Genomic DNA, 15,694 nt, shown 5'->3' on the forward strand with positions numbered 1-15,694 from the left:
GTTTATCAGAACCTCTTTTGTTCTGGAAGTTGCACCAGATAATGGGGGTTGGATATGATAATGGATAAGACAATATCACTGCCATATGGAACTCATGTTCTTACCCTGGTGAGGGAGAGAACACATGAACATGTAAATTTAATATTTTTAGATAGTGATTAGAGCTATAATATCAAAAAAATAAGGGCTGGGAGCAACTTTGAATAAGGAAGTCTTATCTAAGGAAGTCACATTGTAGTCGAGGCCCAGAAAATAGAAGCTAGCAGGCAGAGCCTGGCAGTCTAAAGTTACAGCAGAGGGAACCCCCAAACCAATGCCCCTGAGGAGGCCATGCTCCCAGCCCTCAGAGGAAGCAGAGATAAGATCACCTCAGATTCGGTGAAGCCTTCAAGATAAGCAGCTGATAGGTGAGGCGCACAGAGCTGTAGACTTTGCCAGTACGTTTACCAATTGGCGGGTGAACAGTTTTCTTCTAACCACAATTTTAAGCAGGGAAGGGACCTGATCTGATTTTCAGTGTCAGTCAAATGACACAGAACATATAGGGGTGACTGGTGGTCACATCAAGAGGGGGAGGTGAAATTTCAAAACCTGGAAATCCCCTGCCTGTTTATGATGATGTTAGCTATGGCACTCAAACATATCATCCAGGGACAAAGGTCAAAAAGTGAAGTTCTCGAGGATTCAGTAAGGAGCACTCAATATCTAGCAGTTGCACAGAGAAGGAGCTGGCAGAGGGTGCTGTGCAGACCAGCCAAGGCGAAGGAAAGACAAGAGAGTGCAGGGTTAAGGCTGCTGTGGAAGTTCCCGGGGAAATGGAATAGTTGATGACTCAGCCGCAGCTGGGAGGTTCATGAAGGCAGGGGTGTGACCCAGTGGTTTGGCACTGTGAACGTCATTGGTAATGTGACCTCTTGGACCTCAGTGCAGAGGAAAGCAAGAAAGCCCTCGTACTTCTGAACCGTGACTGCTCCCACCTGCCCCATCTCACTCTTTGGCATCCAGAAAGACCACACCCTGGACTCACGGACCTGGGTTAGCATCCTGCCTCTCTACTTACTACTCTGGCATCTTAAAGAGCTTTTCTGAGCATTCGTTGTATCTTCTATAGAACAAAAATAATCTCAGAGCACAATCAGGGACACCACTGGACATCACATCTAAAAGAGTTTCATACTAGAAAAGAGAAGGTGCTCAGCAAGTGGCAGATCTAATACTTTTGCCATCATCATCTCACCCATGTTGCTTGTCCAGTATGTTCTGGGTGTCACTGATACCTCCACTTGGCAAGCTCAGGCACAGAATCAATCACCCGGCCTAACATGAGCTACATGCTCAAAAAAAGGGGGAGGGGGGAGGGAGGGACTGTGGTAATGACAACTGAATGGGAAATATTTGAAGAGTGTTGATAGAAAAATCTTAGAGAGTAGAAGCAGAGGATAAAATTACTAATTCCTTCCTTCTCTCCCCATGAAAATACCCAGGGCCCACGTTGTTCCAGAATTACTGGAGGCCTAAAAATTGGCTCCTTTTCACATGTTGCTCCTTTAAAGAGCAACATGTCCTTCCTTAAAACATTCTGGAATTGCTTATTTAGTAGTCTCTAAAGTAGAAATGTCACTCAAAGAAAATCAAATTTAATAAGACAAATCAAAATTGTATTGAGCACTGTTCACACATGGGCATTTTGACTGACATATCCAAGTACTCACTATGTATCAGACAACCAATACTTAACTTTGAAACCTAGAGCAATCTTGCTGTTCATAGATCCCTCATTTTAAAAAAGCCCTTCAGTTTATTTCTTCCAGTATGTCTTAACTCTATTCCGTACAATCATTTATCCAGCACCGGATACCACCCTCTTTGCATATTACATTCCCATTCCAAGGTTCCATCTTAACTTAGCCACCATGATGATAAGTGCAAAAAACTCCAGAATGAGTGTCAGAAAACCTATTCAAAAACAGCGACAACTCCCTGGTTATATCCTAGAGTACATCGAAGTTATTTCTAACCTTAATGTCCTCATCAGCAAAATAAGGATTTCAATGACAACCTGAAAAAATTATTTTGGAAATGAAATGAGATAATATATAGATATGAATAAATTATAAGGCACCATAAAATGTAAAGTAGTATTATTTTTCATGTGCAAAGATGTCCTCTTCTTTGTACATGAATAATAATAAATAGTAATTATTCAGTGGCTACTCATTGAGCATTATGGCGGGACAAACATTTGGCTAAGCAGTGAAGATACAAATTCCAAAACAGATAATCATTAGCTTTAAGGGGCTTCAATCCCAGTGGGGAAATCAAACTACAGGGTGGAGAGAAGCATGTGTTGAGCACCCGGAGTGGAGCAGGGAAGTGAGGGTGGATGGGGAACTTCTTGAGTGGCCGATGGCAAAAGGAAGTGCTCCATTACAGATGCGGCAGCAAGAAAATAAATCCAGGTCACTCCTCTCTGGGGTCGTCCACACGCTCCACAGTCCTGGGCCTCCAGCCAGTTCAAAAGCGTCTCAGTCCCTTAAGACAGGATTTATCTGTCTCGGCACCGCTGATGTTCTGATCTGGGTGTTGTGTGTTGGGGGTTGTCTTGTGCACCAAAGAGTATTTGGCAGAAGCCCTGGCCTCTACCTACAAACACCAATATTGTCGTTCTTTCCCAGAGCTGTGACACCAAAGACTTCTTCAGACACAGACAAATGCCCCTTGAGGAGCAAAATTGCCCCTAGTTGAGACCTACTCTCTTAAGGTCATGAAAAATCGGTGCAAGTGCTTAAAGGAATGGAATTCATACAACTAGTGTGTAGACTTACAAATATGAATGCATGAATGAGCTTCCTGGAACTCTTTTGGCATATTCCTTTTGGGTCTCATCCAAAAAAGCCCTGGGCCGCTAATTAAGTTTTTAAAGTACCTAAGTAAGACAGAACAATCACAGTAACTTCCGTTTATACCTTGCTCTGTGCAGATTATATGATCTCAGGCAAGTAGCTCAAACTCTCTGAGCCTCAGGTTCTTCCATGGGGATAATAAGTTCTGGTTGTTATCATGTAGGTCATTGAGAGAATTAAATGAGATAATCATTGTAAAACACGTGGCCTGAGAGGTCTTGGCATTCCCTCCTTTGTTGCAAATGACAAGAGAAAACTTAGCAGGATGCTCTCCCAGTCCCTGCCAATAAGCCTTGCCCACTATCAGGGACCAGGGAAGTCTGAACATACACTGCCTTTGTTACCAAAGTGTGGAATGCGTGTGCTGGAAATTGACACACTGCTGTCCAACTCATCCCTCACAAGCAACGGTGTAGCTAAGAGGCTCCGAGAGTTGTGATTGCCAATTACATAGCTAGTAAGTGGCTCCTTGAACTTGAAAGACTCAATACTCAGGGCTGGCCAGCCTCCCTCCCTGGCCACCTCTGTTATACGGAGGCTTGGTTGGGTTGTGGGTTTGGGGGAAATGCTTTCTGTATTCCGTGTTCTGTAACTTCCTATAGACGTAGATGACCAGATCTGGAAATGTCTTCTGAAAATAACAGGAAGGATCTCCAATTTTCTTCTTCATCCTGAAATGAAACACAAGTGGTTTGACATGCTTGCTCCCAGATCTTCTCCAGCACTTCACAACATAGGACCCAGGACATGCTCTGCTCTTTTATTTCTACAGCCTAATAGAGAAGGACTTGGAAAAGTGACAGAGCCAGGCTCATCTCCTTAGTGACTGTGCAACCTTTGGCTGCTTGATCTTTCTGAACCTCATTTTTTTCATTCATCAAATGGAAAGGATACAATTCCACAATCCCTTATGTACAATCCCCAAATCTGAAAGAGCCCTGACCTTCAAGGTTTTGTGTAAGTGTATGAATTTGCAGCTAATGTTTTTGGCAAAAAAAAAAAAAAAAAAAAAAGCCAATTTAACCAAGACCTTCATAACTCTTCATTCACTTTGTCCAGCTGTCCCATCTCCTGTGTTAGTGACACAAGAAGTCACAAGTTTCTGTTCAATGGGGTGCAACAAAAACTAAAAGGAAGATAAAAGACCACAGTGATCTCCCTTTCCCAAATACAGCAGAGGAATTGCATTTCTTTTATCAAAATAAACTTCCTTCTTTCCATACACATATAAATTTAGAATTGGATTTTTTTTTTGAGAATCAGGTGTTTCATGATACATTGCTCTTTTTTTAACTATAATTTAGGAATATATAACCATGCATCACAGATCTGAAATAAACTAGTTTCTCACCACAACAACCTTGTAAACACTGCAACCTTTCTTCTCTCCAAAATGACCCTAATATCACATGGAAACAGAAACATAGATTTATGGAAACTATAAGCAAAAGGAAAAGTAAGTATTCGGTGGTTTGGTAAAAGCAGAGAATTCAGTGCCCTTCGCCCAGCCGCTTTGCTCTTCTTTCTCTTGCTCTGTCTCTGGTCCTCAGCCCCCTCCATGTGAGCTCTGAGCAGGTTTGAATAAGCCACCTGAAGCTTCTTCACGTCTTTGGAGCTCGCCCTGTGCTGATCCTCTTTTTCCCGTCTGTTGCTCTCGACAGACACTTGTAGTCTGAGGGCTCAACGCCCTCCACAGAACCCTTCCTGGGTGCGGGTTCGGTTTGACCATCACACCGCTTCAAGGCGGGTGTACTCGATGCCCAACCACCCACACTTCTGGAAGAGCCTGGTCCGCTCCATCGGGAACTGCTTGCTCTCCAGCAGCACCATCGAGTGCTGTGGGACCCTCCCCTCGGAGTTGCTCTCATTTCACATAAGATTTACAAGAATAAAAACAAAACTTACCATTTGTTTTTTTCCTCGTTAATGTGTTCTCCCATATTCCGGATGAACTTTAACAGATCACCCACAGTGTCCCTGTAGAAATCCCCATTTTTTTCGTAGAACTTATTCATGCGTTTCATAACATCTTTGTCAATCTAAAAAATGAAACGTTACACAAAAATGCAGTGGCCACACAAATAAATTCTGATGGCATCTTAATACCAATTGGCAAAATTAAAATTGAATATAGGGTGCCTATTACTAATTGCTAACAAGTAAATGTTGTACACCAAAATGTTAAGTATAGTTCTGTTTGAATGGGAGTTTATAGATAACTTTAAGTTTGTGCCTCTATTTTTCAAGTGAATTGTTTTCATAAGAAATGAAATACATTAAAACGTGGTTTAAAAAAATCTTTGGTCTGCTGTCATATATCATAAATTAAAATTTTTAAAAAATGAAAAAAGAAATCTTTGGCTACTACACTAGAACATCTGCTCATTAAAGTATGCACATTTTTATCCTGCCCTTCCAAATTCATGCTCGATTACATTTCCTCCTTAAAGAGGCTTGCTCAGATGGAGAGCAGAGGTGGGTGGTGGTGGCATGGGGCAGGCTGAGAACCACATACAGTAGATAGTCAGGAAAACTTGGGCGGTAGACCTGTGCTATCGAAAACAACCATGTGACCGCACAAATGAGCGTGAAATCAACAAGAAAAACAATCTAATATAAGGATCAAGTACATAAAGTATTCAAAAAGCTTAACACTAAAAATTAATAAAAACCCAATTAATAAATATGCCAAAGAAATAAACAGACACTTTTCAAATGGAGATATACAAATGGTCAACAAATGTATGAAAGATTTTCAACATCTTTAGCAATCAGCGAAATGCAAATCAAAACTACACTGAAATTCCATCTGACTCCAGTCAGTACAGCAGAAACCAAGAATCCAAACAACAACAAATGCTGGTGAGGACGTGGGGGGAAGAACACTTATATACAATTTTGCTGGTGTTATAAATTACCACAACCACAATGGAAATCACTGTGGAATTTCCTCAAAAGGCTAGACATGGAATCAGGCTAGGTACCTGTTAACAGATGAACAGATAAAGAAAATGTGGTGTATATATACACCATGGAGTTTTACTCAGCCATAAAAAAAAATGAATTTATGTCATTTGTGGGAAAATAGAGGAAACTGGAGAACATTATGTTAAGTGAAATAAGCCGACTCAGAAGGTCAAGTGTTGCATGTTTTCTCTTATATGAATGCAAGAGGGGGAAAGGGGGGGAAAAGGAGAGGATAATCTCATGAAAACAGGAAGGATACCAGTAGAGGAAGGGGACCAAAGGGAGGGACAAGGGGAGGGAAAGAGGAAGTACTCAGGAATGAAACTGAACACATCATGTTCTGTGCATGGAGGAATATGTAACCATGAGTCCCACTATTATGTATAACTGCAATGTGCCAATAAATAAACAAATACATGGGAATGACAAGGTAAGACTTGAACTCAATCAAAATTCAATATAAGTCAATAAAATTTAGGGGAAAGAATTAATGCATTGGGGAACAAAAGAAGAGGTGTTTCTTTCTAGATTTGCCACTCTCTGGCTGCCCCAACTCAGGTACTTTATAACCATCTCCTGACCTCACTTTCCTCCAGGATTACAGGAGTTAGAGTTGACGGCATCATAGCACATGGACTTCAGTGACCACACATCCTCAGCAGCCATTTTTCCCACCTTCAAATCCTGCTACACCTCATACTGGTTCGGCCTTTGAAAGATTATTTGTCTATGCCTCAGCTTACCTATCTGCAAAGCATAGATGATTACCACAGAGGCTCTTCTAAGGATTAAATGTGGGGACTCCAAGTCCTGAGAACTATGGCCGCCATGTAACAGTTAAGAGCTACATAATCTCGACTGTCCCTGTCATTGGCTCTAGATTCAAATGTCTCCATTTCCACAGGGTTGAGCTGGAGTTTTATAGATGTTCATTTAGCAAAGAGTCATGGTCGACCTACTTCATGCCAGTGAGACAGCAGACATCGTGGAACTCAAAGACTAGCAAAGAAGGCAGATGCTAAGCTAGCCATTTAGAGTGCAGGAGGTAGTCCAGAGACAAGTGAGGGCAGAAGAGCAAAAAGAGAAACAGAAATAAAGAGCTACAGGGGAAACAGAGGCCGGGGGTGGGGGAGCTGCTGGTTTCAGTAGAAGGCCTCCGAGTACCAATCTCTCACAGTCCTTGACACGTGTCTGAGGGACGCCCAGGCCACGTCGCACAGCATTTTTTCTGCAAGTGTCCAGCACCACAAGGACTGTGCCTATTCTGCTTCGTCTGCCCAGCCTTGGTCTGCCTTGGCCTATTTGATAGATGTTGTTCATTCATCCTAATGAAAGTTCTGATGGCAAAGGCAAGATTGAGATGGTGGTGAATTCTTTGGGGTTCCTCTATATTTAGTTCAAGCCAGGCAGATTTTCTTGAAGAGGGGGAGTTTTAGAGATCATCCTGTCTCCCGAATGTGTTTTGTGGGGGCAGCACGTAGGTCTCTATGTGGATGCTCACAGCTGTTCACAAGCAGAGGAGGCAGCCATCTCCCTGGGTGGAAGCGTCCCATGGTTTAGTGTCTGCTCTATTCAGGCAGCCACCCTTGTCACTATGGTAATAGGCCCTTGGCCAGGCTTCAGGTCAAGGCCATCCTAAGAATAACCAGAACAGGAGTCTGTCACAGCTGGTCTCTTGGGGAAGCAGAGACCTCGAAGAGCCAGTAGTAAGAGGGACTTGGATGGAGAGGAAGGGAGGAAATATCACCTTTTCACTTCCTAGTTAGTATTAAAAAAAATAACTCACATAAAATAGCACATGGATTCATCCCAGAATAATGTCTACACCAACAGAAATTGTTCATACCTTATATGTCCACCAGTTAAAACTTCTGGGAGGTTCAGATGACCCAGGTGTTAGTCGTGTGAGGATCTCACTCTTAGTTTTTCTACGCTTGATGTCATTTTCATTTCCCACATCCCGAAGTGCCCTATAGCGTCTGAGAAGGACAAAATTATCATGGTCATTCCATTTTTCCCACTATTTGCAGGAAGAGAAAACTGATAGATTTTGGATTTTAATAAAAGTAGTAAAACTTTTAAAATTCTGCATGATGGGAGAGGCAGCTGTCTCTTTCTCCCCCCTATTCTTCAGAAGAGAAAACCAGAATCCAGGAGGTTAAACTGCCCCTCTGAGGTCATAAAACCAGTATATACCAAGCAGAGAGAACAAGCCCTGACCCTTGCCCATACCGCCCCTCCTTCTCCATTCCACCCCTGCTTCTCCATTCTGAGGCCTGAGATCCACACTTGAGTTTTACTTACTTCTCCCAACTCCAAAAGAAAGGATGATCCAGAAGGTCACCCAGATGGTCCTTCACAGGTTCCAAAGGACAGAACAGGTGATCAATGAGGTCCTTAATTTCCTCATCTGGAGAAAGTTCAATCACCTTTGCATTGCCTTGAGCCTTTAGCTCCTCAAAAGGAGTCTCTCCCTTCTTTACCACATAGAGGACCAGCCGTCCAAGGGCCTACATAAAACCAGAAATCAAGCCAAAGGGGCTTATGAATTCCCTCTCCATTTGGGTAACTTTGGATAATGTGTGCTAGAAGAAATCTCTAGGAGCCTGCAGGGAGAGAAGACACAGATTCATGTATAGAATTCTTCAAAGTACTGTATGGTCCACACAGTTTAAAAGGGAATCCCAGGGTACAGGGGTTGTTTTTTTTTTTTGTGGGGGGGGTGACATGCAGGAAGAGAGATTGGAGGTGGATGTCAAATGCACTGATGGAACATAGAGAAATCAGAGAAGGGAGAATGTTTCTAAACAAGGTGAATTCCAGGGGACTGGCTGAGAACTGGGATTTCAGGTCCAGGGTTACATGGGGCAGCAGATGATAGAGACTGTCCAGGTGGGAAACAGCACAGAGTAACCCAGCAGTTAGACCACGGCAGGGAGGAGAGGCAGAGAAGGAGGCCAGCACAGGACCCTCTGCACTAGCCATCAGCCAGGGGAGGAGCTGACATCTGCAGCTGCCAAACCAAGAGGCCAGACACGGGTGATGAGCTCCTGCCCAGCGGTCAGTCTCCTGGAGAGAAATGCCCCCATAGAAGCCAGATCCGCCAGGGGCTTGGTCTGCAGGGCCAGGCTCTGTGTCCTTTCAGGAGAAACAGCTATGTCAGGGAATTAAATTGGGGGCCAAGTTTTGTCTCTTTCCCAGTTGAGGATCAACCCCACCCCTCCCTGGAGTTCTCGTGGGGCCTCAGTAGCTGACTTTCGTCGGAGCTGAGGGCATGTGTTTGAACAGAGTCGGGAAAAGAAGTCTCATCCACATTATCCTTAGGCAGAAAATATCTCCTGAAGGAATTTTGGTGATATCTGGAAATACCTCCTGGAATTACTAAGAAAAGAGGAATGGCATGTTCAATTTAGTTACCTACTTAGCTAGTGGAGGGAGAAAGCGATAATAAGAGACCTGAAAGGGACCAGGTGACAGGCAGTGCCTCACGGGCTCCGCCATGACACCTCTCCTCTGCACTGCAAGAGCTCTGACATGAGAGGAAGCCAAGAAGGGGCCAGTGTCCACAGAGGCGGACAGTGAGTGACACAGAGTGGTGGGGGTCAGAGGAGCCGTGAAAGTTCTTTCCTTCCCGGTGAAAAAGGAAACCCCCCCTCATCGGCCATTTGCACTAAGGTAATGAACAAGCAAGGAAGCAGAAGAAAAAGAAAACGCCAGATTGTAGAAATTACCTCTAGGTCTCTCCTGATTTCCTGTGGGTCTCCAGTCCACTTGAGGCTCTGATCAAAATCTGCCAAGCGAACAGCCTTCTTGGAATCTACGGGAGAGTGCAGAGAAGGGCATGGAAAATACCCATTCTCCACGATGCGGCAGTCAATTGATTTAAATAAACACGCAACATGATGTATAATCCATCATCTCTGAAGAAGGTAAATAATGATGCTACTTACTCCCCAAAAACTGTCCTGTGCAGTTAACATTTGATTTATTAGGTATCTGCTGGGGGGCAGGACATAATTTTATTTTTTCCAGGCCAGAGAGTAGGAAAGGATGAAGATAAATTTAATCGGCTCCCCGTTTGTGCAGTTCCTGAGGCAAACAGCACAGATTTGCAAAGCAGCTGTTGGAGGGAGTTAAGGGGACATCCCATGACTAATGAGCAGCAGCCAGCAAGACTCTACATGCAAGACCATCTTGGCACAGCCATCCATAAAGTAAGCCCATCACCCACTGCCCACCGCGACAAGTTAGGCAGGGATGTGCTTATCGTAAATCCCTGCTTCCTCGTCCCCTTCAGGTTCTTTTTCCCTAGAAGAAAGCCACCGAGCCCTCCGACAGAGGGATGAATAGATGGGAGGGGTCAGGAACACTATGAAAGGATGGTGGTGATTTATCCTCCCAGGATATGGCCCCTGCTTCTGGCTTGAAGGAGTCTGAGAAGGAAGGCTGGGTAACCCCAAGCAGGGTGAAGGCCGGTGCAGCGGTGTGCTTCTAGAACCCCTTTGATTCCATACTTAGACATTCAAGCCATGGGAATCCAGAGCCTAACAAACATGAATCCATTGAATTATTCAACGTGTTTGTTAAGAGGCAAAATGATGAGGAGAGTAGTACCCCATCCAAGAGTTTAAGATTAGAGTCTCCCAACAAGGAGACAGATATTCAATGGAATAAATACACAAGTGAATGTAAAAATATCTTTGCAATTGTGGAAATACTAGCACAAAGTACAGGATGCTCTGTGATAACTGTATAAAACGTCCAGCTGGATTGTGGCTGGTTAGCTTAATTTAGTGGAACACTACGCCAAGACAGACTTGGATTTAGAGCATTGTTGGTTGGTTGTCCGTCAGCCATAGGAAAGCTCTAGGATTGGGGAGGTGAGGATCAGTCTTCTTTAAGGAAGAAACACTTAGACTAAAAAGCGAAGTAGAATTCCAGACACGAATTCCCAAGGCTGAGAGGAACCTGGAGAATTCCAAACTGATGGAAAGAAGGGTCCAGAGAGCAGGGTTGAAGTCGGGAAGTGGCCTGCAAGAGTCTGCAGAGGCAGGTAGGGTGTGCATGGAAATCCAGGGATGGTTTTCAGTAACTGGAACCAATAATTTCCCTTCGTTTTTGAAGCCACTTGGAGTTGTGTTTTCTGCCCTTGAATCCAAAGGTGCCTAACTGGAACACTTCACTGTTCTCCTAACACTCGGCCTTAACCTCTTACTATTAGATTCAACAGATGATATTAAAATGCTATAATTTTTTTTCAAACACTTAGGCTTAGTTTCTGCAATTAAATCATAAACAGTTTGTGGGCAGTTAGGATCTGCCCTCCACCCAGCTACTGAGGAGCCTAAATGCCGTTTCTCTAATATCAGGTAATTCCATTTTAGAGTTTTAAGAGTCCTTTGTTCTTTTTGGTAACAACTGTCTAACTGACATGTCTTTTTGCAGATATTTTTTTCTCTCAGGCTATATAGCTTGCTTGTCATCTATTGAAGTGCCTTTTACAGAGCAGAAATGTTTATATTTTAATCAAGTCAATTAATTCTTATTGCTTATCCATCTTTTTCCCTCCATAGATCAGGTCTTGGATATTTCATCTAAAAAGTCATCCCCAAACCCAAGGGTGTCTAGATTTTTCTCCTACGTTACCTTCTAGGAGTTTTATAGTTTATAATTGGTGTCAAGAGGTGGGACTCTCAGGAGCTGAGTACATCATGAGGGATCTGCTTTCACAAATGCCATTATCCAGAGTGGGTTTGATGTAAAAGAAGTTTGGCTTCCTCTTTCTCTCTTGTCCTTCCTGCCCTTCTGCCTTCCTCCGCGGACAGCACAGCAAGAAGTTTCTTGCCAGATGCCAATGAACTTCCTAGAACGAAATCTCTATTCTTTATAAATTTCCCAGTCTGTGGCACTCTGTCATAGCAGCACACACACACACACAAAATGACTGAGAGAGGGACTCACCTATTAAGATGTTTCTTGGCTGCAGATCCTGATGAGTGTATTCATGCAACGAGTGCAGCTCATGAACAGCCTTAAATATAGATAAGAGGACATTTCGAGCAAACTCATCTTCCTCGTTCTCCACAGCTTCCCCTCTGTGCACATCCAAGTGCTCTTCCAGAGTCCGTTCACAGAGGGCCACGCACACATACAAACAGCCCTTGTGGCTCTCGCTCCCATAGAGTGTCACCAAGTTACTGTTCTCTCGGCAGCTCTGCAGACAGGAGACTTCCCTTTCTGCACGTGCACTGTCTTCGAGGAATAGCTTCACAGCCACCTCTTTCTCCTCATAGAAACCCAGGTAGATGCCCCCTTCAGAAGTCTCAGCAACTTTATACTCTTCATCCATAAATATCTTGAGTTTGCCAATCATCGGGCGGTACATTCTGTGCAGTTTTTTCAGGGCTGACCCCCAACGTGAACTCTGGGGCTCCCAGTCTTCAGGAGGAGGCTGGAAACAGTCTCTAGCTCCGCAGGAGAGAAGGAGCTTCACCAGGGAGTGGTCGTAATTCAGTTTCGCTGTCCTCACGAGAGGCCCGCAATCCGTGCTGGCCCCCTTGTGGCACAGCAGCTGGGCCATCGGGGTCTGTCTGAGCTCCACAGCAGCCAGCAGGGCTGTCTTGCCCTCGCTGTCCGTGTCATCGATCTCTATACACTTTTGTTCCAGAAGCATCTGTACCAAACCAACATGCTTCTTTTCCACTGCTAGGATCAGGGGCGTCTTGCCTCTTTCTCCTCTCACATTGACATCAGCCCCGTGATCCAGCAGAAGGCGGGTAATATCCTCCACACTGCTATCAGGAGAGCGTGACAGGAGAGCGTGGATCAAGGCATTCCTGCCCATATTGTCCCTGGCGTTGACGTCTGCCCCCATCTCATCCAGGAGAATCCTCAGGACATCTGTGTGGCCATTTTCAGCAGCGTCCATGAGAGCCGTGGCCCCTCCTTTCCTCAGCCGCTTTTGTTCCTCTTTAGAGTTTCGATGCAGATTCACCTTGGCTCCGCTCTCATAAAGAAACCTGAGAGCTTTGATCCTACCCCGCCCAGCAGCTTCCATGAGAGCTGTGAAGCCATTGGAGTCATACTCATCGACATCGGCCCCTTTGGAAAGGAAAAGCTGCAGCAGCTCCACGTGTCCCATGATCCCAGCGATGATGAAGGGAGTGGCCCCGTTCCTCTTCCTCTGGTGAGGGTCAGCACCGTGACGGAGCAGAAGTTCCACAATGTCCTTCCTGCCACATTGGACTGCATTATGCAAAGGTGTCCAACCCCCTACTTCTTCCTGGAAGTTGACATCAGCCCCTCTGTGCAGCAGTTGCTGGATTTCATCCACATCTTCCTTGTGAATAGCCTCAATCAGCTTACAACTGTCTTCCACTCTAGCTGTCCCACGGCTGCACGACATGGGTTCCTCCTGGGTGGCCTTGTGATCATCGGTCTCCATGATGTGGTGTGTAACAGGCCACTGGCTGCAACTTGTTGCGTTTTCTTTCAGAAAATGATGGTTTTTCTCCTTGGGACTTGGTCAGAGCCTTGGAGTGTGCGTTGGGATTACCTGGCTGCAGCCAGCAGTATCAAGAGGAACAATACTGTCAGCCTTCTGACATCCCACCTGGACACTCTGTCGTTTCAGAACAGGAAAACACGTTTGAGTCATAGCCATTAATTTTACTAGCAACTTGTTGTGAATACATCTACTTACTCGCTACAGAACTTCTACCTTACAGAATATTGTGAATATATTTAAATTAAACATAAGAACATTATTACTCTATAGTTCCCTATCCAGAAAGAGTCATGAATAATATTTTACTGTATCTTTTCTTTCTTTTTTTTTTTTAAAGAGAGAGAGAGTATTTTTTTTTTATTGGTTGTTCAAAACCTTACAAAGCTCTTGACATATCATACTTCAAACAATAGTTTCAAGTGAGTTATGAACTCCCATTTTTACCCCAAATACAGATTGCAGAATCACATAGGTTACACATTCACATTTTACATAATGCCATACTAGTGACTGATGTATTCTGCTACCTTTCCTATCCTCTACTATCCCCCTCCCGAGAGAGTATTTTTTAATATTTATTTTTTAGTTCTCGGCGGACACAACATCTTTGTTTGTATGTGGTGCTAAGGATCGAACCCGGGCCACACGCATGCCAGGCGAGCTACCGCTTAAGCCACATCCCCAGCCCCTTACTGTATTTTTTCTATGGGCTTTTAAAAAATAATAGTCAGAATGTGTAAGTATCCTGGTTCCTTCCATTTAATGTCATACTATGCAAAATTTCCTGTTATCACAAAATCTTTCTAAAGCTTTTTAGTGGTGTGTAATAGGCCATCCCACAGTTGTTTCATTTTCTCCATGGCTGAGTGTTTCCTTAATGTTTTAAGCAAGATTTTTAAAATAAGTTTGAGTGAATGTTGCAGCAAATTCAGCTCATTTTACCTTGTTACCTTTTGATAGATCTTACAATAGATTTCAAAGAACTGCATGACTGGTCAAAGTTTTGATTGCGTTTAACATTCTCAATCTATATCAACAAATCTCCTTCAACATTATATGTACGTTGACTAACAAAAAATCATTTCTTAAAAAAAAAACTCATTTAATAGGAAAAGTGCACTTCATCGCTTGGGTCCTTTTGCGTTTCTTCTGTCACCAGCCAGGCCCGTCCCTGCCTTTGTTGAGTTGGTGCAAGTCCACTTGGAATGCCTACTCAAAGAAGGAAAGGAAAGAATTGAATTCTGACCTCCGTGAACTCTGAATTTGAGGACCTGGTGGTATAACTTTTGAAGGCAACTTCCTGATTGTGTAATCTGAGATAGTTGAGTCCCAATTTCCTCAAATGGGGACAACACTAAACAAGGTCATGTGTGTAGAGAGCATTAAAATACAGCATGTAGCAAATATCAGGCATTCGATGAATTGTAGAGCTAATCACATCTCTTTATGAAAAAACAATGTAATGAATCATGCCTATTCTCCCCACCCATGTGCATATAAATACTACACAAATAGAAAGGCGGGGTGTGTCAGGGCCTGTCGGTTTAATCCAACTGTGCTCAGGTGGACCCGGAAGATCTCATTCAATTAACAGCCCCCCCCTTTTGAAAATTTCAATAAGTGGCACCAGCGACATCATTCACCAAGCCAACCTCTTCAGGTCTAATCAGTTGTGCAACTTAAACATGATTGATCACCCAGCAATGAAATCTTTGAAGGAAAGTTTGCAGCACACAGTTCTGGTTACAACCCGATATGAGGTGGGCTGGTGTACATAAAGGAGCAGAGAAGGAAAGAAAACACAGACACACACACACACACACACACACACACACACACACACACACACGCAAAACACTCAAGTACAGGAAGTCAAGTCCTGCTTCAGTTTCGTTTTCTCCTGTGACCAGGGAAGCCCTAGAAACGGAGGACTGGAGTAAACAGTGTGTGGGCTGTCACAGCTTGCAGGAAGGAAAGGGTTCAGTCCCCCGGGCTCCTGCAGAGGGGGCCAGCAGGCTGTGTCCACTCCTTCCACTCCCCCAGGCCCTTTCCTCTCCAGTCCCAAAGTGCAAAGGAGTTTTCAAAGAACGACTTCGCAGGCCCCCAGCGCCCGCCCCAGCTCGCCTCCCTCTGCCCATCCTACCTTCCACGCTCAGGAACCTGGCAGTCCTTCATTCAGCAGCCACGGATCCTAGAAGGCTGGTCCCCTGCGGGGAAAACATTTCCTCTTGTCACTCAGCCAGCAGGGCGGGGCCAAGAAAGGAGTAAGAAGGTGGCGAGGGCGAGCTGGCCAGCGGGGCGTTTCTGCGACAGCTGC

General features: G+C 44.3%; 1 protein-coding gene and 1 pseudogene across 2 annotated transcripts; both read right to left on the reverse strand.

Annotated features, from left to right (window-relative positions):
* Window positions 1-1,636: 1,636 nt before the first annotated feature.
* Rnasel (ribonuclease L) lies at window positions 1,637-15,694 on the reverse strand. 2 transcript variants are annotated; one of them, XM_040277622.2, is made up of 8 exons: window positions 15,521-15,694; window positions 11,832-13,491; window positions 9,602-9,687; window positions 8,175-8,380; window positions 7,717-7,849; window positions 4,809-4,942; window positions 4,255-4,302; window positions 1,637-3,574 (listed from the first exon to the last, which is right to left on the reverse strand). In XM_040277622.2, the coding sequence occupies exons 2-8, from the start codon at window positions 13,312-13,314 to the stop codon at window positions 3,388-3,390; spliced, it is 2,277 nt and encodes a 758-aa protein (XP_040133556.2). In that variant the 5' UTR covers window positions 13,315-13,491; window positions 15,521-15,694; the 3' UTR covers window positions 1,637-3,387. The 2 variants fall into 2 exon arrangements, with proteins under 2 accessions (XP_040133556.2, XP_005319780.2); XM_005319723.5 differs by lacking the exon at window positions 4,255-4,302 and having other exon boundaries at window positions 15,521-15,691.
* Window positions 4,308-4,802, reverse strand: LOC101959674 (signal recognition particle 14 kDa protein pseudogene; annotated as a pseudogene).

Source organism: Ictidomys tridecemlineatus, chromosome 10 (genome assembly GCF_052094955.1).
Source record: "Ictidomys tridecemlineatus isolate mIctTri1 chromosome 10, mIctTri1.hap1, whole genome shotgun sequence".
In the NCBI taxonomy this organism is placed as follows: domain Eukaryota; kingdom Metazoa; phylum Chordata; class Mammalia; order Rodentia; family Sciuridae; genus Ictidomys; species Ictidomys tridecemlineatus.